General features: G+C 37.1%; 2 protein-coding genes across 2 annotated transcripts in view; one reads left to right on the top strand and one right to left on the bottom strand.

Annotated features, from left to right (window-relative positions):
• LOC139722042 (NEDD8 ultimate buster 1-like) overlaps positions 1–22,919 on the top strand; it is a 68,189-nt gene extending 45,270 nt beyond the window's left edge. The window contains exons 11-13 of the mRNA XM_071633364.1: positions 18,334–18,535; positions 19,902–20,064; positions 22,463–22,919. Coding sequence (XP_071489465.1) covers positions 18,334–18,535; positions 19,902–20,064; positions 22,463–22,617 — 520 coding nt within the window. The 3' untranslated portion in view covers positions 22,618–22,919. The remainder of the gene's footprint in view (positions 1–18,333; positions 18,536–19,901; positions 20,065–22,462) is intronic.
• On the bottom strand, positions 3,271–7,009 carry LOC139722040 (E3 SUMO-protein ligase ZBED1-like). Its single transcript, XM_071633361.1, has 3 exons — positions 6,780–7,009; positions 5,067–5,615; positions 3,271–4,062 (listed from the first exon to the last, which is right to left on the bottom strand). Exons 1-3 carry the CDS (start codon positions 6,990–6,992, stop codon positions 3,271–3,273), a joined length of 1,554 nt encoding a protein of 517 aa, XP_071489462.1. The 5' UTR covers positions 6,993–7,009.
• Positions 22,920–24,154: the final 1,235 nt, after the last annotated feature.

The following is a 24,154-nucleotide window of genomic DNA, read 5'->3' as shown; positions in this document are numbered from 1 at the left end:
CTACTGGATTGTAATGAATTGTACATGTATGTACTGGGTATATAAGAAAACACTGAATACATCATTAAAGTACAGTACAAAGGACTGGGATCCTGCCCTTGCTTGGGGAAAGGAAGATAACATTGTAATGTACACATACATAATGCAGTCCAATTGATGCCTTCAATTGTATTGCTGATTACTCACAATATACTAGTATATGTCCATGAGTTGCCAGCAAAATCTGAATAATGTAGATCAATGTCAGAGAGTAGCAAGTTAAATTTTATGACAGACATTGTACTTGAAAATCAATTACATGTACTTGGCCTGATGACTTCACTACTCATGTACTTCAACAGTTGCTAATTCACAAATACCAAGGATATCAATATATCTACAGTGAAACTCCTTTTAACAAGGTCTGTGGGACCTGTGTTGCTTGAAGGTCTGTGGGATCAGTGATATTGTACCTTGTGATAATTGGTTCCTCATAATAACCATACTCAGTAAAAACAAAGAAAAACATACACATGGAGTCATATACCAATCAATCAAAGCTATGAACAGTCTTTGCATTTTATTTACACAAGTATATGGCTCATCATTAAGACGGAATCACATTAGTTGTGAATTGAAACAACAAAGAAAAGAAAAAAGAAAGGGGTTGAAATGCATTTTCTATTTTTCTTCCCCAATCTTTTGGGGATATGTTGTCCATTTGCTCCTAAAAAGTACACAGCAGGGTCGAATTCATGACACTTTCAACATCTATCTTTTCTTTGTGTATTGAACTATTCTGAAAGAATGCAAATTTTCATTTGTGAAATACATTGTAAAATGATAATTAACATAGATTGTACAGTATTAAGTGCATTTGTTACTTTTCTAAACATCAGCACGAGTAGAGCAACATGCGTTATTCAACTTGCTGGGTAAATTACACTGTTGGTGCCCAGGAGGATTGCGATGATTTTATGAATTATTCTGGCTACAATCTTTAAGGATTTATGACCCAGGAGGGGTTGAAAATGCATTCTTCATTTTTCTTTGGAAAACCTCATCGCATTTTGTATGTGTTCTAGAAAGTTACAAGACAGGGTAGAATTCATGATCCTTTTTACGCCTAGCTCTACCTCATATATTAGACCATTCAGAGAGAATGAAAATATTCATTTGCGATATGCAGCATACGATGATAATGAACAAAATAAAAAGAAAATCTACTAAACACTGTTAGATGCATTTGTTATTTTTCTGAACATTGGCACAAGTACATGCATTATTCAACTTGTCTTATGTTGTTGTTGCCAGGCAGGATCATGATTCAACTGTTTTATGCTGTTGTTGCCTGGTGGGATCACACTGATTTCATTAATTATTTTAGCTTTAATCTTTTACATGATGTAGGCCTACACATCAATGTTTACTAATCAGAAAAACAGCTGCATGCATTCCAAAAAAATATTCTTCCATTTTTTGCCACTAGTTTCATTAGATGGAAAGTTTTTCAATGAGTATATCAAATAGTATAGAAGTGTATCTCTAAAAGAAATCAAATGATTATGTTCAAAGATTTAAGTACACCGGAGGGCATTCGTGTTTCTTATCACATGGTTTATAAGAAAACATTGAAAGCACAGTCATTGGTTATTCATCACTGATAATGGGGATAGAGAGGGACAACAGCGGGTCTGAGCCTAGCATATTTTTTCCTCTTCCTGCTTCTGATAATTCAGATAGAGAGATGGCATGGGATCACTATGCATACATGTACTATATGTACATCTGTACATTGCACATATTTTGCGTGGTTTTTATTTTCGCGAATCACCTGCTATTCGCGAAATTAACTCTTTATGTGCCATCGCACATCCGACTCAGTCGACGGCGTGCCAACTTCGCATATTCTGCTCAACAAACAAAGCCGCCAAGACCGATCGATAAACCGCTAATTACTGCTAATCCCGCGGCACAATGAAAGTGTTTCTCGTGCTTTTGTTCCTCTCATATACGGCTTGCATTCTATGTGGTGATCGACTATCAAGCCATGTTCCCAATTAGATTTGCTCGTACATTCTAAGTTTCTGTCAATGTTTAATGTGCAAAAGTCATGCCTTTATAGTAATGTAGCACCTGGTCATTAAAAGAAAAATTGAAAATAGAGTCGTCATACAATTCATATCGAAACAAAGCTTGGCATTCCTCTTTAACTTTGCCTACTATTATGCCTATCTTAACAGAAATTTGTAGAAGTTATACAAATTGGAAAAACAGAATTCTTTCTCAAAGCATGACTACCTTCGTGTCTCAGAATAACGTGGCACACAGGTGGTTTCCACCATGGCACATTAAGAGTTAAAAACACGTGAAAATATGATATGAATGTGACATACGCATATACATTTCTCCGTTCAGTACAAGACTCCACGATTACGAATTTAACCACTCGCGAAATTGTTGGGAAGTCCCGATTCGCAAAAATTTAGACTCGCGAAATATATGGCGTATACAGTACATGGATAGCATGAATTCAGTTTTAAATGTTTCGTTTTTCACATGTTTGAAAGTAGCAAGTCAAAATATGAAACCTCGTATCTGATCAGACTGCCTCTGTGTTTCTTTATCAAAATGCACCAAATATGTCCTTGATAGAATTAGAATCTCATTATAACTGAGCTCATTGTAACCAAACCATTCTGCCGTTGGTTTACACTCAAAGGAAAATAGGACTAATATCATCAGCTTGTTAAAAGTGGTTTCTAGTTTCACTGTACTGTCAGATTTACAGTTCTATTTTCAAAAGTATTGGGATGGTTACCATTCATGTTGTATGCAACAAAAGGTAAAAGAATTTTGCTGTTAAAAATAAAGAAATTTGCAATGCATTATTAGATGCCGACACACATTATTGTTGTTGTTGGTTTTTTTTTACATGACTCTGGTCATTTTATCATGACCTTGTTCTGCTTTTTTTCATCAATCTCATCATGTTGTAGACCAATGCACATGCAATTAAAATGATTTGCATAAAGAAATTTCCCTCCCTTGTGTCTGTTCAATTACTTAAGATCCAAGTTGCATGTATGTAACATTTTGTTCCACCAACATTTGTATTTCTTCATTTTCCACGTCTTGATGAGTAACATAACATCACTGTAACTCTGTCAACCTCTGGTGTAAGATCAGCCCTGACAACTGATATGATGCAAAACATTTCAAATCAGTTGTTGTTGCATGCTAAGAAGACCAAGGTCTGAGTTTCAGATGTCAGAGCCAATTCTGCAATGTTCAGTACAATGCCCAGTTATGATTCATGAAGATCAGGGGTCCTGCAGCCTCTACTTCAAGAAGACCCCTTTTCATATCCAGCTGCCAAGCACCAGCTTTGATTTCCTTCACTGGCAGTGCAATAGCTGGTACTGACAGGTACTGTCTGGCCAGCTTAGCCAACTCTGGAAACCGGCCTTGATTGACCCGCCACCAGTCCAGTGGACAGCACTCATGTCTTAGCATAGGAAAGTTGGTGTAGTTGGTAATCTCACTGTCAGTGTCCTGCCGCTCCTGGGTGTATTCCTCAGTGCCTCCGAACAGACACAGGAATGGGGATAGGTCCTGAGAGTTGGAGTTGGTTGTGCCATCAGTTCCTGCAACTTTAATGGTACCAAGAACTCCCTTGAGGGCATCAAACACATCTCCTTTGTCCTCTTCAGCAATGAATTTTAGTTTCTTGAATCTTGGATCAAGCAGAGCAGCAAGCATCGGTATGGATGAAGGCAGAATGGCAGTGAGATCCCACTTTTCCCGGGTTTCCTTGCCAATGGTCTTCAGGAAGTTGTCCATGGGTGAGTTCTTGGCATGACTGGAATCTTCGCAATGCTGGAGAATGCTGTGGACCACAGGCAGAAGACATGACACAGAGCCTGTCTTGTCCTCGCTCATAACTGTCAGTGCTGCCTTCAGGATTTGGAGGGAATTCATCAACAACTCAATGAGAGCCCATTTCTCTTCACTGAGGTACAGTTGTTTGTTCTTGATGTCTTGATCGCTGACTTTTTCAATCTCTTCCTTGAGGGCTATCAACTGCAACAGAGAGAAATGTTATAGCGACACTATGTAACATGTCCAGAGAATATAGATTTTAACTTCTGGCCTACAATGTCATATTCAACAACATGCATTCACTTAGAGAATAGGCATTAATGAGTGTGTTTGCAATATTTTCATGTTAACTGAGTGGAAATTATACACTTGTATAGTGTTCAGTTTGGCCCACATATTTTTGGGGTTTCTGCAGAATCAACAGAAATTGTTTGGCAAAACAGGATGCACAATGGTCTAATCAATTTTCTTTTTAACTTCTAGTTGCTGATACTTTTCAAGCACATTACTTTTAATGTTATGCTCCTCATTCCAAAATGTATTCAAATGAGATTGTTACCAAAAACCCTTTAAAAAGATTCAATCTAATATCAAAATGAATCGAGTTCTCAGAAATTGAGCCATTGCAGTTGTGGCAAAATGTAACTTGAAATAAACATGCATATTTTCAATAACTAAGTACTAGCCTAACAGACTTGTATTTAAAGGGATGGTATAGTATTGGTGGAGATGAGAATTGGGCTTTTAATATTTTGTGAGATATCACGAAACCACTTTTGTTTATAGTACAGACCATACCATTCTAACAGGAATTCAAACTTTCAAAAATTGGTTTTGGAATGGCTAACACATCCAAAATCAAAGTAAAACAAAGCGTTCATTATAAAAGGTGGGTCCCACCTTTTACTAGGATCACTCTGTTTTGGATATCTCAGCCATTTCAAAACCAATTTTCATCAAGTAAATGTTAAATTGCTCATGGAACTACATATTCTTTCATATTTCATTAAAGGTTTCTCATTATCTCACAAAAAAAAAATGTTAGAAACCCAAAGTTAGGTCTAGGCCTAAGCTATACAAATCCTTTAAATTCTTCTTTTCAGTTAGAATTCCTCCCACTGGTAAAAATGGTTCTTGGTTTGTTGACTGGAGTTAAACTTTGAAGTTTGGATACTGGAATTCTTTGTCATTGCACAATAACAAACCTTCATCAGCATATTGCAAGTGGCTACCCATGACCCCTTGTGATCTTGCGCAAGTTCCACCTGGTGAGTAAAGCCATCCACCTCCTTCATTTCCTGAAGGATGCGGCGTGCCCCGTCATCGTGGATCAGGTAGTTGGCTAACTTCCCTGCCTTATCAATCACATCCCTGATCTCTGGTATGGCAAATGCTGCCTGAACACACATGTCCAGCTTTTCAGCAGCACAGCTCATGCTTTCACATGCCAACAGGGTGCCGATTCGTCCCATCTGAGACTTGAGCATGCCTTGACGGTACACAGTCCCCACCAGCCCCTGCAGAGGCAGGTTGTACATGAGCAGGAGGCTGCTGATGCAGTTGCCAATTTCATTTCCTGTGGCACGGAGTTGGCTTAACTGCTCAGTGCCAAGCACCCAGCTCTTGCGTTCCCACTGGTCATTCAGGTAATGGATGATGACTGTCATGTAGCATTCTTGATCATTGTTCCTCCACAAATCGTAGACCACAGAGTAGTGTGGAGCATCCTCTGCAAGAGTGCTCATAAGTTTCACCTGTAAGGAGTATGAAAAGTGATTGCAAACAACAGCACCCTCTACAAAAGTATGTACATGTAAATATGTAAGAATGGAATTTCAAGAGGAAAAAAAATAATACTGCACAGCCTTGCTTCAATTTAAAAATTGTACTAAGAAAGTAGATAAAAACACATTGCAGCTAATGGTATGTTGTAGGGTTCAGCTCCACACCCACATGCCCGCCTACACATAACCACTACCAATTAAAGCAGCCAGCTACATACAGTATTATGCTAGTTGTTCCAAAACAAAGACAGGTCGCTAAAACATTGTGCTAAAAAACAAACAAAACAACACAATTACATGTACTAGTGAACAGTAGAATATTGTTACCAAGAGCCTCACATAAACTATGTACATTGTATTGAGCATCAGACACCTACAATTGTACAAGAGTGTGGATTTGTTTTTTGTTCATACATGTTTTTGTTTGTTTGTTTTCTTTTGTTTTTTGTTTTTTTTTGAGCAGCCATATTTAGTACATTGATATGTACATTCTTCTGATCTGTCATGTAGGACAGGTTAATAAAGCCCCGATAGTGCAAGAAAAATGTTTACAAAATTATGAATTTTGAAGATTCATGATTTATATACACGTATAATCCTTCATATGGCAAAACTTTTTACCTGTTGATATATCAACATGCTTATTGCAAACAGTATTGTTCAAAGTTGCAATACCCAGCATACATGTAATGATTTTCATCTGTTCAAAGTTAATTCGATTTACACAAGAAGACCTTCACTTCAGCTTTCCCATTGTTTGAAATTTCATACCAAGTTTTAAGTGTTAAGTTCCCTGTTTATTTCACATTTCACATTGACTTAAATACTAATTGCTTAATTTCAGACCATAAGTGATGCATTGTATTTGTTGTATACCATACTTTAGCTAGAAATGGAAATGAAGAGACAAAAAAAAAATGGCATACACAATTACACTTGTCGATAAGACTCAGCCAAGCTGATCTTATTTGTTGTTGATTTTGTGTGTACATGTGTTTGTCTGTCTGTCTGTGTGTGTGTCTGCCTGTGACTCCTCTGAGTACCTCCACAGACTGTCACAAGATTAATAAATGCTGTTTTAGTATCAATCATTTCACTCACTTAAATCTGATGAGTATCACTTCAATTACTTACCTTGCCAGCTTCATACATGTTCAACAGCATGTCTTGTAACAGTTTCTTGTCTGGAAGAGTGTATACTGGCTCTAAGAATTTCATTAACCCTTGGAACCCTTCTGACTCAACAAAACTGAGTGGTTGCAGGCTCTGGACAAGCATATGAAGAAGTTTTTCATGCACAATGGCATTCTGGTTGTCTGTGAAGTTTCTGTTCATATTGAACCGCATACGGAATGCAGAAAGGCCCAATGGCTGGTGCTTTGTTGACAGCACAGCACTCGGTGTTGCTGGGTTGGCAACCTCAGTTGATGTGTTGTTGGCAGTAGACAGTGTTGGGTTATTTGATGTCGAAGGTCCATCTGTGCCTTCTTCCTCCTTCACTCCTTTGATTTTGGGCCTTCCACGTTTTTTCCGTTCTGCTGGCAATGAGCTTCCAAGAATGGACTTGACCTTTCCTGGCTTGAATACCTTAGCTGAAGGACCAACAACCTGTTATGGCAAATATCACAAATACAATTCATGAACAATTTCATCATAAGTTACGCAAAGTCTATTCTAACAAAAGGTTGCAGGTTTTCAGAATATTAATTCACTTTCTGCTGAGTTCTATGACATGCAGGATTAAGTTAATAACTGCTTGACAAACAACTTACACGCTAGGTACTACACATGCAAGTTTACCAGATCATCACACTAGTGTTGGCAGTTCAACAGGTCATACACAATGCATTGTATGAAATAGCCTAAATGATCTCTGTTACATTATGCCTTGCTTCTGGTTATATTTCATTACAGACTGTCTAACATCATGGGAGTTAAACCTTTGACTTTGGTGATATTCATTTGACATGATGCAATTAGGCCTAGCACACACCTTTCTTTCTGTCTTTCTTACTTTCTTTCTTTCTTTTTTGTCTGAGACTTAATTTCAATAAGGGTCAAAGATGCAATTCATGCCACTTGACTTTGAATGCGGAGTTTAAGTGTTTAACTTAGAGATTCCTTGTCATTTTCATAGGTCTACAATCTTATATACAAGTTGTACACACATTGTACTTGTATGCTTGTCTTTCAAAAGCAGAAAAAGGGACATTGCACCATTATAACAAATGGTTATACTGTAAAGACAAAAATAATACTCTTGGTACCACATAGCACATTCAGTACTAACCCAATATTGACATTCAAATGATATGAATGTGCTACCTGCCACCCAGTGTACGTGTACCCTCATGTGTGTGTGTAAGTTGAATTTTAAACTTATAGGATAGCTTACACTGAAATTGAATTACATTCCTGATTGCTAATCCATAATATTCAAGTTGAATAAATTGAACAAACAACCGAAATAGTCACAATCAATAAAATGGAAGCAGTCTCATCAAAGGAGAATGATAGGGCCTACCTTTTCATTCATGTGGATTGAGTGAATGCAGTAATTAATAGCAGAACACACCAGTGAAGTTTGAGGGAAATCAATCTGTTTTGAAGTTAATGAATTTTTAAAAGTTTTGGTGTCGCCATCACTGGATGAGAAGACTACAACAGTCTGTGACGTCATTGCAGAACAACAATCGATATAAGAGAATTCCACAAAACTTCTTTTTTAATGGAAAGAACAAACTACGACTTGTATGTCGGGGTAATAATATTCCCTTTCTGAAAGAGGCAAGGCAAACTGTATAACATTCTCTTTCATTAATAATACTAAAAAAATTAAAATATGTTGTCTCTTTATATACAGGTGTATACCTGCTGTTCCGCAGTGACATCAAACACTGTTTCACGTCTCATCCAGCGATGGTGGCACAAAAATTTTACAAATTCATAAGTTTTGTTGAGCGAATGGTCAGATTTCCTCAAACCCCCTAAAATGTGTTCGACCATAATTGCTGTGTTCACTCAATTCACATATTTGGGGATTTGTTTTAGTAGCAGAAGTTTCCAATTCTCTGAATTGCTCCAGTAAATATTCCTTGTCCCTAAATTGGCAATACATTGGAGAAGATTAAACCTAATCCCACCGGGTATTTTTGAGGGACTTGAACGCACCACGGGGGGGCCTTTTTGGCCCCCCCCCCCCCCCCCCTTCAGATCTCGGTCGTGGATCACGCGATCCTCGCGAAAATTTGCACTAAGGTAGAGGCCAATGTAATCTACAAGACTGTATAGTTCGATTTTTCAAATTTTAATTTATGTATTCTATATTAATTAATCTATGCTAATTTATGCAAAAAAAATTTGCCTATAAATAAAAAAAATAAAGCTCCAAGACTTCTAATTTTTGGTGAACATATTCTTTTCAATATCCTCAACAATAATATTGAAGCAAAAATTCGGCTTCATAATTACTTCTTATGTATTTTATTGTTTACTGAATTTCTTATGTATTTCTCTTTTTTACTTTTTGTTTTCGTTGTTTTTTTGTCAAAATTTGTCGCAGAAACCTTTTTAAGCATGTAATCAGGCTAAAATAAATCATTATCAGCCATTAAAAGTATAAATATTTATTTTTGTATGAATTAATTGCAAAAACACAATTTACATTGGATTTGTACACAAAATCATGTTTTTGAGCAATTTTTGGGTCGACAAACTTTTTTCAAAGGGGCATGGCTTCAAAACGGTATGCCTGGGAGCGACAAATTTGGTCTCAAAATTTGCGCGATACCATACTTGAAAGAAAAAAGTCATAAAATGTCACAGCAAGAGCATTACGCGTTGCGAAATAATCACGCTAAACGTCGACGGGGGGGGGGGGGGGGGAGGGGGGGCAAAATGCCCCCAGTGGGAATAGGGTTAATCCCTGTTACAATACATGTATCTCTAAAATTGGGGGTTTTTCCCAAAATTTTGTGCAGAAGAAATGAATTAACCCAGGGCAGCACACTAACCCATTTTTCTATTGGTTCCACCTGTCCTTGTCAGTAGGTAGGGTAGGTTTTTCTATTTTTACTGGTCCCAGACCATCGGGACCAGTGCCAGTGTGCAGTGTTGATCAACCAGTTCTACAAATGTACCTAATCTCTCTCGAATATAACATCAGGATAAAATTCAAAGTTGCTGATTTAATGATGAAATGATTCTGCACAAAGTACCTCAGGACTTGTTGGATTCACACAGAAATTGTATCACAGTTTAAAAAAAAAAAATCACAATCACCATTCCAGTCAGCAGGTATTATTACCCTACACATAGCTCCTACGAATCTTTGATAAATTTCTTTTCTTGAAAAGATTATACATATTCATTAATGTATGTGTGGTACAAATAGACCTTTACAGTTACTAAAGCCATGTTATCACAGCACCCACATATTGTAGTGATCCACTTGACATGATGTACTTACTAGTTATCTTTTCAAGAAAGGAAATTTTTTCATGTCGAGTGGATACCCCTGTGTGGATGTTGTGATACAATATACATGTAATGTAATTGATTTTTAAGGTAAAAAGGGTTGTACAGAGATGCCAAGTTCAAAAAACTTTTATGAGTGAGATTTTTATGACTCAGCGTCTCGGCGCTCGCACGCATGCGCACGCGAACGAGGAGGGTGTCCCCCTCCCATGGTAGGGAGCTTTTTTAAATCATTAGCTCTTAATGATGAGATCTGGTGCATACTTTAGTGACTATTTTTTACTAATTTTGAAAGGTAAAAGGGAAATATACCTTCAATTGCAACTATCACTTTAATCCTTTGAGCTATGCTCCTTATTTTTGGCCCAAATTGCAGACTTCACCAGATGCGTGAGAAAAATGGGTGCCATGCGTGAGATCGTGAGACAGACCCTAAAATGCTTGAGTCTCACGCAGAATGCGTTGTAGCTCTGGTTGTACAGATGTACATGTAATTGCCAAATTATCAACCAAATATGCAGTAATAATATCTTTGTACCCTCCTCCCCCCCCCCCAAAAAAAAAAAAAAAAAAATCTGAAGAGTTTTACAGTGATGACATTGTCTCATTTGAAGAATGATCTATACGTAACATTTGTACAAGTGAACATTCCAAGTTAAAAAAAGAAATAAATCCCTAAGATGTATTTCATTATTCAAAAACTTTAGATCTAGTATTTAACAGTGACATATAAATTTCAAGAAATGTCATTTGTCCTATTTTCTCCAAATGTAGGCTTACACCAATGAAATTTTTTTTTAAAGCCCTCCCCCCCCCCCAAAAAAAAAAAAATAATAATAATAAAATAGAAAATAAAATAGAATAACCTTCTTTTATTGTCTTGGCCCAATATCATAGTTATACTGAATGCTTACAAGGCCTATCTTGTTGGTAGTGATATAAATTTGTGGTCAGCTATCTAACGTTATACTGATGGCGAGTCCTAGGACTGGCAATTTTCTTGCATTATATAAAAATTTATTTAGAACACAACAACAGTTATCAAACTAGATTTTGGGACCATTTTTCACTTTGTTATAACAGGAATTTCATTATATTCATTATACTAACAGGATTGATCTGTACATCATTCTTCTTTTCATGTGCTTATCTAGAGTAGCTTCATTTCCCATTTTCTTCTTTCCTTTCCTTTTTCTTTTCCTTTTTTTTTTTTAAGGCCATTAGAACATTCTATGTAGCTTACACAGGGGCATCACCAGCTTTTTCCAAGGGGAGGGGAAGGTACTTTTTTTCTGGTTCTACTTCCGGGTTTCATCAGCTATAGACAAGTAAAAATAAATAAAATAAAACAATAAATAAATAAATAAGAAGTGGGGGTGCGTTCGCACCAACGGTTTAACGCACCCCACCCCCACCCCCCCCCACCCCCACCCCCCACAATCCCGACCCCCCACAATCCCGACGACGCCGTGCGAAGCACTTGTATACTGCGTTGGCCAAAGGCTCCAGACTAACGAACAGTGAACAGTTTAATTACAACTGTACAACTGTACTGTATCATGGGTTAGATCTATGAGGCTCTAACGTTAGTAGTTGTATGTAACGCTATGAATCCGTGTACTGCATATGTCCCATTTGTACTGTAGCTGATCCAGCACATGTTCCTCGAGTCGGTAAACACTAGCAGTTTAGACGAAAGTCTCCACATACATACTGTACTAGCTAACTTTGTTAGTAGCGTACACTGACTAAGAATTTTAATTTTCCCACCCAGGCAGTGTGATTCATACCTTAATCGATCTGCATGGATTTAATAGGAATTGTACCGTATAGTAGTCGATGTGTAGAAAAACATTTTAACCTGTCAAATCGATTCCTACTTGTCAGATGTACATTACCTCAAATTCTTGCATCGAATGCGCGGCTGTTAGATGGTATCGCAAATTTGTCGTTCCCCCCGTGTATGCAAGTATCTTGTCGCAGAATTGACACTTGGCCCGTCGTGTTTCTCGGTTCAGTTCCATGAATTGCCAAACAGATGACCGTGGGCTGAGTATTTTGCCGCTCTGGCCAGCAGTAGGATTGCTCCTACGAGGCATTTTTGAGTTTTCTGAGCTCTCAAAAGTCTGGAAATCGACAAAATTTTGAGATTGAAATGATCGATCTAGAGTCGAAGTTGACGCTTATCTCTGTTTCGATCGGTCTGCAGGTACACGATACGCGAACTAATAACAAGGCGGTGACGTGACGCAATGGGTGCTCTGTACGCGAGTCGCGTGCATGCAATGTCAACGCAGTTTTTGTCCCCTAATTTGATCGACGACAAATTGCGCCAATCTGCGTACCCACGCAATCGATTCAGGAAGGTCAGACTTCATTTAGACGTTGGTAACAGTCGTTTTCGGCAAAGAAATGTGACGTAATCTAGGATGTCTGCGGAAATATCGAGTTTTCATGGGTCGAGGAGGAATCAATTTGTAAGAAACTATGTACCATTTTTTTCCTTCTTAGGTAATGCAATTGTCCAAATAGCATAAAGAACATAATGAGGTAATTATAAGCGTACATTGTACGTATGGTGTGTACGTAACTCTGTAGGTACCATATCCAGTGATATCGGGCCAGAAACTATGAATTTTCGCAGGGGGAGATTTATGATCGAGTCTTCGCTATTATTCGTGGTCCGGTCACACTGGCAGCCAAACTTTTCGATCTTTGACAATGACAATGACAATGACAATGGCAATTTATTAATCCCATGTCACCTTAAATAGTATTGGGGATATCGATTCTGTTTACATGAGAAAGTAATTAACAATAATGATTATTCACAATATTTACAAAGTATATTTAGAGTCTATAGACTCTGTATAACATCGAATGCAATCAATCCAATATTTGATATACTGTTAAAGGACAAGTTCACCTTCATAAACATAAGGATTGAGAGAATGTAGCAATATTAGTAGAACACATCATTGAAAGTTTGAGGAAAATTGGACAATCCGTTCAAAAGTTATACATTTTTGAAGTTTTTGTGCAGTAACCGCTGGATGAGAAGACTACTGCAGTGTGTGAATAACTTAGATGTCACATGCGTACAACAATATAAGGAAAATATAAAGAGAATTTCACAAAATTTCATCTTTTGCAAAAAGTACTCATTCCCCCGACTCGTTACCGACAAATGTTATGGGTAATATTATTCCCCCTGCCTTTAGAAAGAGTCAAGTCAAGTGCTCTTTTATTATGCGAAAAAAGTGAAAATATGTTGAATTTTCTTTACATTTTCTTTATACTGTTGTACGCATATGACTCACAAGCTGTAGTAGTCTCCTCATCCAGCGGTTCCAACACAAAAATTAAAAAAATTCATAACTTTTGCATCGATTGTCCAATTTTCCTCAAACTTTCACTGATGTGTTCTACTAATATTGTTGCATTCTCTCAATCCTTATGTTTATGTTGATGTTTATGTTACGTGTTGATGCGTGTATAGATGCCGTGTTTGTCCGTGTAGACGCCGCGCACTCTTCCGGCATTATCCGTGTAGATGCCGTGTTGATACCGTGTGTACAGTCATATCAACACTCGTAGACACTCCATCGAGATCGAAACTCTCCCGGATCTCCCTAGATCACCGTGTAGATCCTTGAGGATCCGTGTTTATATGTGACTGGGGCCTAACCAACTGAGAGAAAAGAATGTAATTTGTACAGGTGTTTACATGAGCTGATTACTAAACAACGTGTGACTTATAGCCGTGCGCTTCGGATGCACCGTCCGCACACAGGTGGTGGACTGGTCACGTGACAAAGATCGTGAAGTTGTTTCAGTTTCTAGCGGTCACAGCATATATCAAAAGATGGAAAACGTCGGTGGGGGTATAGGGAGAAATATTCCAAGTTGGAGTGGAAAGTTTCGCTAGAAGTTTCCCGGGAAATTTCGCGGGAATTTTGCTGTCACAATGGCAAAACTTTGAGCTAGATCTTTAACTCAACTTTAAGCCTTTCTGTGCCAGGGACTTTGGACAGTTTGTACAAAGCTATAGAGTTTTCTGTGTCAATTGACACTCAAAGCACAAAAACGGTTAAACTTCTCAATCTTTTACCAGTGTGTTTATATGACCGCGGCTTCTCAGAGTCACAAGTCATGCATGTACAAGATCCCGCTTCATTCATCCATCGCATAGAGCATGCAGGGTGCATAATCCGGTGAAGTTGTACCCCCTCACATTTCAATGGAGTACAACTGAATATGGGCTATCCAGCCATCTTCTCGGATGGAAAATTAAAACAAAAATACTGCCTTTTGTGTCATGACGACTCCCTCAAGTAAACCCTTCAGTCAACATCTCTGAATACAAAACTCTGATTTGCCTCTGCATGGTACTAGCGTATCCCTAATTATCATTTCCTTTTCCGTCTGCTGCATGCGATCACACATCGCCGGTTTAGATGGCGGTTCATGGCGGTTCTCAAACCGCCGTGAACCGTGTCCCAACGATGGCGGAAAGCACTTAAACGCGATGTGACTATACGTTCGCAACACGTTTTGAACAGGGCGCTAACGCGGATTGGCGCGGTGGTAACACGGATCTCCCCGAAAGGTGGAGGAGTCCATACCAAGCCCTTGTAGTTGAATGCAATCAGAGCCCTTTCACTCGTCTTCAGTGGGTTATACAACAAGGAGGTATTGCTTTGTTAGGTACAAAAAGAGAATTTCAAAAGAAATTGCGAAACGTTGTAACACCCTGTGTATTTACAGATTGACATAAGTGATGCAATACGCAATATTGTCTTCAAGTTTTAACATGTTTTTTTTCTCTCTCTCTTTTAACTTTTGAAATATCTGTATTAACTGTTATTAAAAGACATACATGTCAAAGCAGAATCCAACATATAGTTTACAAATTTCCTGTTCATTTACAGGTCTATACACTCGGCAAAAAAAGAAAGTAAACACTTTTTCGAGTTAATATATTTCATAGAAGATTTTAATGAGAATCAATGTGTTATATACCATATTAAAGGTAATTTAATTGGCTATTACACTAGTAGGTCAACATAAATGGAAAATTTACGCATGAGTGAACACATTCGGTTTTTGTCCTCCAAGGCACAAAAGTAAAAATTGCAAAATTTGACATGTTGTCTTTCATTTGGAAATGCCCTTCAAGATAATAATGATAACAAAAGACCAGTTTAACACAATGAGAGACATGAATGAAATAGCAGAAATAAGTTTCTGTTCTCTTTATCTCTTCATAACCTCAAATAAATCAAAGTGGGAAACTGAAGGGAGAATATAAGAATTTTCTGTCAACTCAAATTTCAAATGACATAGGGAGTAAGGGCACAAAGATAATTGAATAAACATAATATCTTTACTTCATTCATTTAATTAAGTAATTTAAGAATTCATGAGACAAATTCAAGAACCAAAGATCTATAATTTTCTTAATTTGAGAAATCAGTTCAAATTCCTACCATTTTTGTTTATATTGCTTCTTCTCTCATTTCATTTGAACTTGGATTTGACAGAAGATTCTTCATTTTCCTCTATCATTTTAGGCTCTATTGATCTTTTGGGCTTCAAAGATATCATAGAGGTCATAGCTTTATTTTTGCAACTTAATTCATGTTTTTTATTGTGTTGAATTTGTCTTTTGTTCTTATTGTTACATGGAGGAGCACGCATGAAGAGCACGCGTGAATGGCAACATGTTCATTTTTTTAATTTTTACTTTTGTGCCTTTGAAGAGAAAAAGACAGGTGTTCACTCATGCGTAAAGTTTACCTTTTTATTGACATTTCATGTTTACAGCCAATTCAATTACCTTTCATAATGGTATATAATCCATTAACTTTCAGCCAAATATTCTATGAGAAATATAAACTTGAAAAAATGTGTACTTTCTTTTTTTGCTGAGTGTATATATCAAATGATGTAGAAGTACTTGCTTGTTTCAACATCTCTTTTTTCCCTTTCTTAATTAAGTTTTCACATATCTCTAACAACAGTCAATAAAAAGACATTCAAGAAGAGTATCGTATATCTACATAGTTTCCTGTTTATTTACAGGTTCACGTAACATGATAATGGTGTTTTTTTTTCAAGTTTCAACATCGCTTTTCCCTCTACTCTCTTAAGTTTCAACATGTCTGCATCAACATGTACTCTTACAAAAAGGCGTACATAATCACAAAAGCAGAACCCAACATATTTACATAAGTCTTCTGTGTATAACTTACAGGTTCACGTATAGCTGGCTATCTTTTAAACTATCAAGCTTAAACAAAATTATGCACACGCCTTTTAAACTGATGTAGGCTACTATTCAACAAACCTACCAACCTTTTGAATATTAAATTTTCTGTTTTACTCTATGTGTTAAAATAAAAAAAGTAATGAAACTTTAGCATTCAATGCAATATTTACCCGATCTAGTATTATGGGTTCATCTCTGCCCTTTTCCCCCTTTTTTATCGCTCCGCCACGAAGTGTCGCCGGAGGCATTATTCTCTTTTAAGTTCTACATTTGTTTTTGCATGAAAAGTTATGGCGGTGTTGACACGGTATTATCACGGATCTTGCGGTGCAAACACGGAGGAGCCGTTCTTTACACGGTGGATGGCGTTTTGAACACGGTCCATTTCAAACCGCCAAGACCGCCACGAAAAATCAAACATGTTTAATTATTCTGTCGGTTCTCCGCGGTTCTCCGCGGTTCTCGGGGTTTATGGCGGATGAGTGACGGATGACCAGGGTTTGTGTATGGTGTGAACACGGTCTTTGGCGGAGCACGGCGATTTGCCGAACCGCCATGAACCGCCATCTAAACCGGCGATGTGTGATCGCACCTGTAGTGAGACTGACTGAGGTGTACGATTACGTGTATGGTGCAAACAAACAATTATCAACAGTGGCGGATCCTGAGGGGGGCGCACGCCCAGTGCGCCCCCTCTTTATCCGCCCCTGATCAACATAAAACATCTTCTCAGTAAAAACTTTTTTTTTGGGGGGGGGGGGGGGGGGGAGGGCATGCAAAAGAGTTCGTACCCGGGTTGGAGCTTTTGCATTCCAGGAATTTAAATTCAACAATCTTGTGCACGACTATGAGTGACATATTTGAACATTTTTCATGAGGTGAATAAGACGATACTTTGGGTATTTAAATCAGAAAAAAAAAAGATTGAATTCTGTAATTTTTTGAAGACAGATTTACCTTAATGTTGTAACTTTTTGATTTATTACCTATGCATGTGAACAGGCCTATAAGCACTATAAGATTATGAAGTGATAAATTATACAAACGAGGAATTCTCTTGATAAATACTGGTACCCAAAGGTACCCAAATACCTCAACTCGACAGAAGAAGCTCATTATGCTTATCACGCTTCTCAGGACTATTGTTTTACTAATGAAATAAAAGTTGCTGTCATAAATGGATACCTCGTCATAAAAATAAAAATAAAAGCTTGCATTATCAGGCTTCTTGCGTTACATTTAGCAGCATATTACACATCATGCTAATTAGCTGACCATACTAATTAACTGACAGTGCTAATTAGGGTAATTAAGACAAATGCCCAAGGTTTTCAAGCTTGATTTGTGTTTTAGATGGTACTGAATTAAAGCTTGGCTGCCACCTTGTTAATGTAAATTAAAATTCCTGATCTACTGAACTGTATGTAAATTCACTAAATATGCTAAGTATGCTATTTAAAAAAAAGATATTAAAAAATATAAACTGGTGTCACAAATTGATGCATTCATTGTCTTATTAGAAAATCCTTGAATGTCATATTGTCCATGTTTTCAGATTTCCTGCATCAAAATTAGGCTAATTACATGATTGGGCTGATTTAAAAAAAAAATGCCCGAAGTTGTCAATTAGATGGCAATTATGCTTAATTTACTTCAATACCTTTTTAGAACATGCATCAACACAAAAACAAAAATGCCTTATATTTCAAAGCGTTTCAAAGTCATGCACATGGTCTATGGGACCATCCACTGGATTATCAAGTCCAAGATGAAAACCAAACCAAATCAGCCCTGTCTCGTACAAAGGACAGAGTAACAAAGCCATATGCAATCTTTTGATAACATACCCTTGTACTCTTTCAATATGATTTGTGCTTACTGGGTACATGAGTGTACACCCATATTAACTAACTTTTATTTGCTTTCTCTTCACACCCTCAGGGTAAAGACAGACCTTTTTGATCAGATGGTAGAGATGGGATTTTCCAAGGAGACTGTAGCTTCTGCCCTTAAGCAAACCAACAATGATCTACATGGTGCCCTCAAACTCATTCAGGAACATCCGGAGCTACTCACCCTTGATGACGACCTCAAGACAGACAGAAACTGGAATGGAACAATTACTGATGAGATGCTTGCTCAGGTGGGTACACAGCACATAAGCACAGTTAAAACAGGGTGACACCATAGCATACACGCAGCGATGTCACTTCATGACAGCACAGTCCTTCACAGCGTGATGATCATGATAAATAACAATAACATTGGAAAGAGAATAATACAGATGGGACATTGTATTTCAATCAATGAACAGACTTAATCATGCAACTTTGCAGGGCTGCCAACACTGGAAACTAGTTGAGAGTGAGACTCCCATAGGCCAATGCTATAATTTAGGAGTCAAAAATAGAAATGCATGCAAATGAAATAAAGTTTTAGAGTGAGAAAGGACCAAAATGCGTGAGTCTCACGCTGAATGCGTGAGAGTTGGCAGCCCTGCTATGTTGAGGTAAATTAGGTGTTTTCACATCAGCCCGATAAAAATCCAGGCTCGAAATATTTTTCGCAATCGCAAATTAGCGCGCTATTTCATTTCCTATTTACATCAGCCCGAACATTTTCAAATAGCCCGATAGTTCGCATTAATTGTCCTGCTATTTCGGAAATTTCCCGAGTTGGACTCAAGAAATTTTCTCGATCAATTAGCGCGCTAATTTGTATTCACATTATCAAATAGCACGCTATTTCGTGATCGGGTTGATTTCCCAAGTCAGAAAATAGTGTGCTATTTCGAAACATCGGGCTGATGTGAAAACGCCTACTGAAGCAAAATATTGATAATAGGTATATTGCTTTTGTTTTCACTATGATGATAAAGAATAAATAAATGAATAAATAAATGAATAAATAAATAAATAAATGATTATTGAAATTACCATTCATTAGATATGAAAGCATTGTAAACACGATTGTACATTATATCAGTATTGCAAATGTGAAATTCTACCTGCTCATGGAAATTTTGAAATATATACATATAATTTACATGTATGTTTGCAATATAACCTGCTGAACAGAGATGACTGTCTCTGGATATTTACAAAACTATGTATAGCCACACTGACCATCTTTGAAATGCCAAGTTGTGTCTGAAATGCTGCTGTAAGACTGTTATGCTAATCTGGTGCAATCAAGCAGTACTATTTTTTTTTCCAGATTGTTTAAATCATTCTTTGAACATAGTGAGTGTACCCTATACAAAAGATTTTCAATATGACTCCTCAGTTCCAAGTAGTTCATGGTATTGGTTGGGAAATTACACTTAAATTCAAATCAGATTTTAATTTAAAAAAATCATCCTGTTTACTTTCTTCATGACTTGCTGCACTTTGTAATATATCCAAGAAAAAAGAAGAAGATGATTTCAAGTACAGTAAAGTACCTGATAATAGAGTGTTGATCCCCTGTTTGTGATGTTCAATTGCCTGTACTTGTACACCCCTTGGCAGGTCACCGAGCTGGGGTTCAACACTGATGTAGCTCGTGAGGCATTAAGGAGGTTTCAAGGTGTCGTTTCCACAGCTGTAGAGAGGCTTGTGGCTTTGGGAGGGGTTCTGCCTCCCCTTCCAAGCCATGGGACAGGATTCTCTTCAGGACCAAGCTCAGCACAAGGTACGGTCAATAATAATTATTTGATCAATAGGCACATCAATGATTATGTTCCCAGGCAATGAACTTAATTTGCCAAGCTTTTTTATCAGCATTTGGTAATCCATCCAAACTTGACCTAGTTGTAGATTAGCAAGCCTACTCATGCACAGCAAGGCCATAGTGACACAATCAGGATTGGGGGGATTATAACGATGATAATCTCTATCCATTGACATTGTGCCATTTTGGGAAGCAAGCAGTCCAGTGTGCATGCTAATTGGCTAACAATGTAAAGCACAGTAGTTCTAGCATGAACCGCTACTATCCCTCTACTGATGCTACTGCACTGTATTACTCTCTCTTCTGCAACATCTTAGTTAATGCATCCATGCTACTACTTCTGTCCTCCTATCCTTATGTGAATTTTTCTTCTCTTTCCTCCCGATTTTCATAGGATTCATTTTCTCCTATCTACACTAGTTTGTATACCTTTTCTTATACCTTTTCATTAACATTGGATGGAATAGGTGATGCTTTATAACTTGCTCTGATTTTCTCCTTCCTGACTGGAAAAATGTAGTTGTTTGAAGTCTGCAATACCTGAACTATGTAGCCTCCTTTGTACTGTCAAAATATAAAGTCATTCATTACAAGTCAAATTTTATTTTGACTATTATAATCATCTGATTAACTAGCGTTTTATTACACTTGCAATGCTGCAATTAATGAGGCATTACAGATGTCAGATACACTTTGGCAAGCTCTGACTTTAGAGATAAGGTTACAAAAGGAGAAAGTATTGATGACTGGTGTAACGATATGTTTCTATATAAGTGGATGTATTATATACATCATTGCCTTGGTCAGTATCATAATCTCTAAGTTGCACACAAATTAAGTTTGGGAAACAAACCTTTGCTCATTCTGGGTCTCCTTAATGGAACTCACTCCATCAATTGATTAAGAATAGCAATTCTATTAAAGTGTTAAAAAATAACCTCAGGAAGCATATTCTTTAACTTGGCCTACAATGATTCATTGCCATCGTTTCTATATATGCACTATGGGCCCTACTGTTTCACCTAGTCATTTTCTTTTGTACATATAATTCATATTTTGCACAAGTTGGGTCTTGAGCATTTTATTATTAGATGGATTTGGCTCCATATAAGCTCTATGTATTATTTTATGATAATTATCTGTGAAAACAAATAAACATGATATGTGACCGTGCATCACAAAACAAACAAAAAGTTGCACACTTTGATTTTGTATGAGGACTGAAAAAAGGTGAAATGGGTCGACACAACCAATCTTGAGTTTTTTCATATTTTCTGACAGAGCAAGTATTCTTCTATATAACATGTATGTTAAAAGTTGGGATCATAAAACAAACAGGAACTTGTGTTTTCAACAGTTTTTCTCCAACACTTTTTTGGTGGAACAGTGTGATAAGGTGTTTTTCACATAGCCCTCTTTTCATTTCTTAAAACTCTGTCCATACTCTTCACTTTCAGCTCCAATATAACTTTGGAAAGAATGATGCTACTGTATTGAAAGTTGGCATTAATTATCTACAGAATGAACACGTTAATTAAGCATGCTCAATTTCAGTTTAATCTGATAATCCCTTCATTGTTGTTGCTCCCATAGTTTACATCCTGTTTTTTGTTCCATTCATGGCACAGCTGGCATGGCTTGGTAGAGATTAAGTGCTTGAATACACCCTGTACTTTAGAGCTTCTTTTCTCAGTTCACACTTTCCAGAGTGTGTGCTTTCTTTCCAATATTTAAATAGGTTAGGAGAGTCCATTTGAATTAAGATATACATCATTTTAAAGCTTAGAGTCTGCTCTTTCTGAATCTGCTCTTAACTAAAAATCCATGTCTGGCGACTTTCTGTTGGTTTTGTGATGTAGGGTCACTTATAGATACCTTGGATTATATTCAGGTCGTAGTATGTACATTGGAATCTAGATGTTTATTTTACAGTATGATGCAATTTAGCAATCACCTACTATGATTTACTTTTCCCATGTATATATTAATTCATAGAAAAAAAGAAAAATCTCAAGGGTGAGCTGTTGATCTTAACCTCATTTCCTTTAATCTAACCCTAGCATCAACATTTGGTTTAGACTATACTACTAAAAATTAAAAAGTGAAGAGTTTACTTGCTCAAATGGGCAATCAAAGAGAACAAAAATGTTTTCATGGTTATGAAAATGCCACAATATGTCAACATATCAAACACTTCAATTTTTTTTTAGATGAGTCCATTATAATTGTTATAATTGTCCATATTACTTGTAATCTAAACATATGTATATATATTTTGTTTCTTTTTCTTTTTCTCTCTTTATTTGATCATTATTATTCTCTTTATTATTATAATTTTTTTTTTTTTGCCGATGATCAGATGATGAAGAAGTGTTGACAGATGAACAGAAGGCAGCCATAGAAGAGGTCCTACCTGATATTCCGCACCATGAGGAGGACTACCTTGATATTAGCCTTGAGGAAGAAGCTTCTTTCATTGCGGAGTACAGGGCCAGGATAGAGTCAGCTCTGTAACATCTCATCTGAGAAATTACCCACCAAGTTTGCCTAACACACAGCAATAAAGCCCTTGTCATACAAACAAATGTATACGTTGGATTCAAAGATCAAACACTAAGTGTATTTTCATTTTATGCTCAAATTGACCTAAGGGTAATTGTCCCCAAACATAATGTGTTATCAGTGAATGCAGGAATATTAGTAAAACACATCATTGAAAATCAAGCATGTTCTAACAATCTAATGAAAACTTATGATTTTTTAAAATAGTTTTCATTGAACTTATAGGCTGTCATCACTGAATGGGAAGACTTTGACAGCGTGTGATGTCTCAATAGCACAACAATATAAAATATCCTTCCCTGACTCATGACTAACATATACTACGGGTAAGATTATTCACCCTCGCTCCTGATGCAGGAAAGTCAAGTGCTCTTCATTCTTTTTAGGAAAGTTAACATATCTGGAATTTTCCATATGTGCGTGTGTTTTAACTTTTTACTCATGTGACATCACAAACTGTAGAAGCCTTCTCATCAAGCAATGATAGAGTCTTGAAATATTGGATGAACTTTTACTTCAGTCATTACCAAACACTTCAGTATTAAAGTCTCATGTTTAGGTTAAGTTGAAAGCTTGGTCTTTGTTATGCATTGCAACATATTATCTATTTGACCATCAAAATTTCTATTGAATTTTCAATGCAGTACCACAACAGAGAAAGTAGATTGTGTCAGTAGTAGGTTCTGAGCGTGTTCAGCTGCAATAGGGCACTGATGCCACTTCACAGATCGTAGCTGCTCCTGAAAAGCAGAGAGAGAGAGGATTCCTGAGAAGTTGGTTCTAATACGAGCAAGGATGCAATGTCAACATGATGTGTGAAATCACAATTACATACTTGCCAACTCTACAGCATTTGGCGGTAGACTACCGCTTTTGAATGATTTCATTAGCATTCAAGCTAGTGCTGCTCGCATAGGCATCCTGGATTCTACCACTTTCTCAAATGAAAATGTTGGCAAGTATGCAATCAAAGTGTACCAATACCCTGGAAATCAAATTTGTGTACAGCTAGAATACATTAAAAAAAAAACACAGCCATAATTCACCTAACACAGCCCCTGAAAGTATACATATTTCGATAGATCAGACAATTTGACACAATTTGTGCTTTGCACCTTTAAGTTCTGCTCTATAAGCACTGGTAATGATGTGTGCATGTTTTAGCTATACACATACTGTACATTTTTACAAATGATGTCAAGATTCCATGTCGATCATTTAGCTGATCATGTGCAAGCATTGCATGTCACTATTGTTCAAGACATATTAAGAAAAAAAAAAACATCGATAGCACAATTGTTCGATTGAAAAAAATTGGATGAACGGCTAATCTATTTCAAGTCATTTTTGTTTTTGTATACTCTTTAGAATTAACATTTAAACCCCAATAAATAGAAATCAGGGTGACAAAAATTCTGATGATTTGCAGAGGGCATGTCTCAAGTATATTCTACAAATATAGCAAACATGATACTCGTGGTGTTGGTAC

Source organism: Diadema antillarum, unplaced genomic scaffold (genome assembly GCF_040938485.1).
Source record: "Diadema antillarum isolate AM-2024a unplaced genomic scaffold, OU_Dant_1.0 scf00000156, whole genome shotgun sequence".
In the NCBI taxonomy this organism is placed as follows: Eukaryota; Metazoa; Echinodermata; class Echinoidea; order Diadematoida; family Diadematidae; genus Diadema; species Diadema antillarum.
This window is presented reverse-complemented; position numbering and strand designations above follow the sequence as displayed.

Excerpts from the sequence above, each read along its gene's own strand:
- LOC139722040 (XM_071633361.1), bottom strand. The coding sequence starts at position 6,992 with ATGCGGTTCAATATGAACAGAAACTTCACAGACAACCAGAATGCCATT. Across the intron at positions 5,616-6,779 it reads ACATGTATGAAGCTGGCAAG|GTGAAACTTATGAGCACTCT; the intron begins GTAAGTAATTGA and ends TACTCCTTACAG. Across the intron at positions 4,063-5,066 it reads CTTGCAATATGCTGATGAAG|TTGATAGCCCTCAAGGAAGA; the intron begins GTTTGTTATTGT and ends TCTCTGTTGCAG.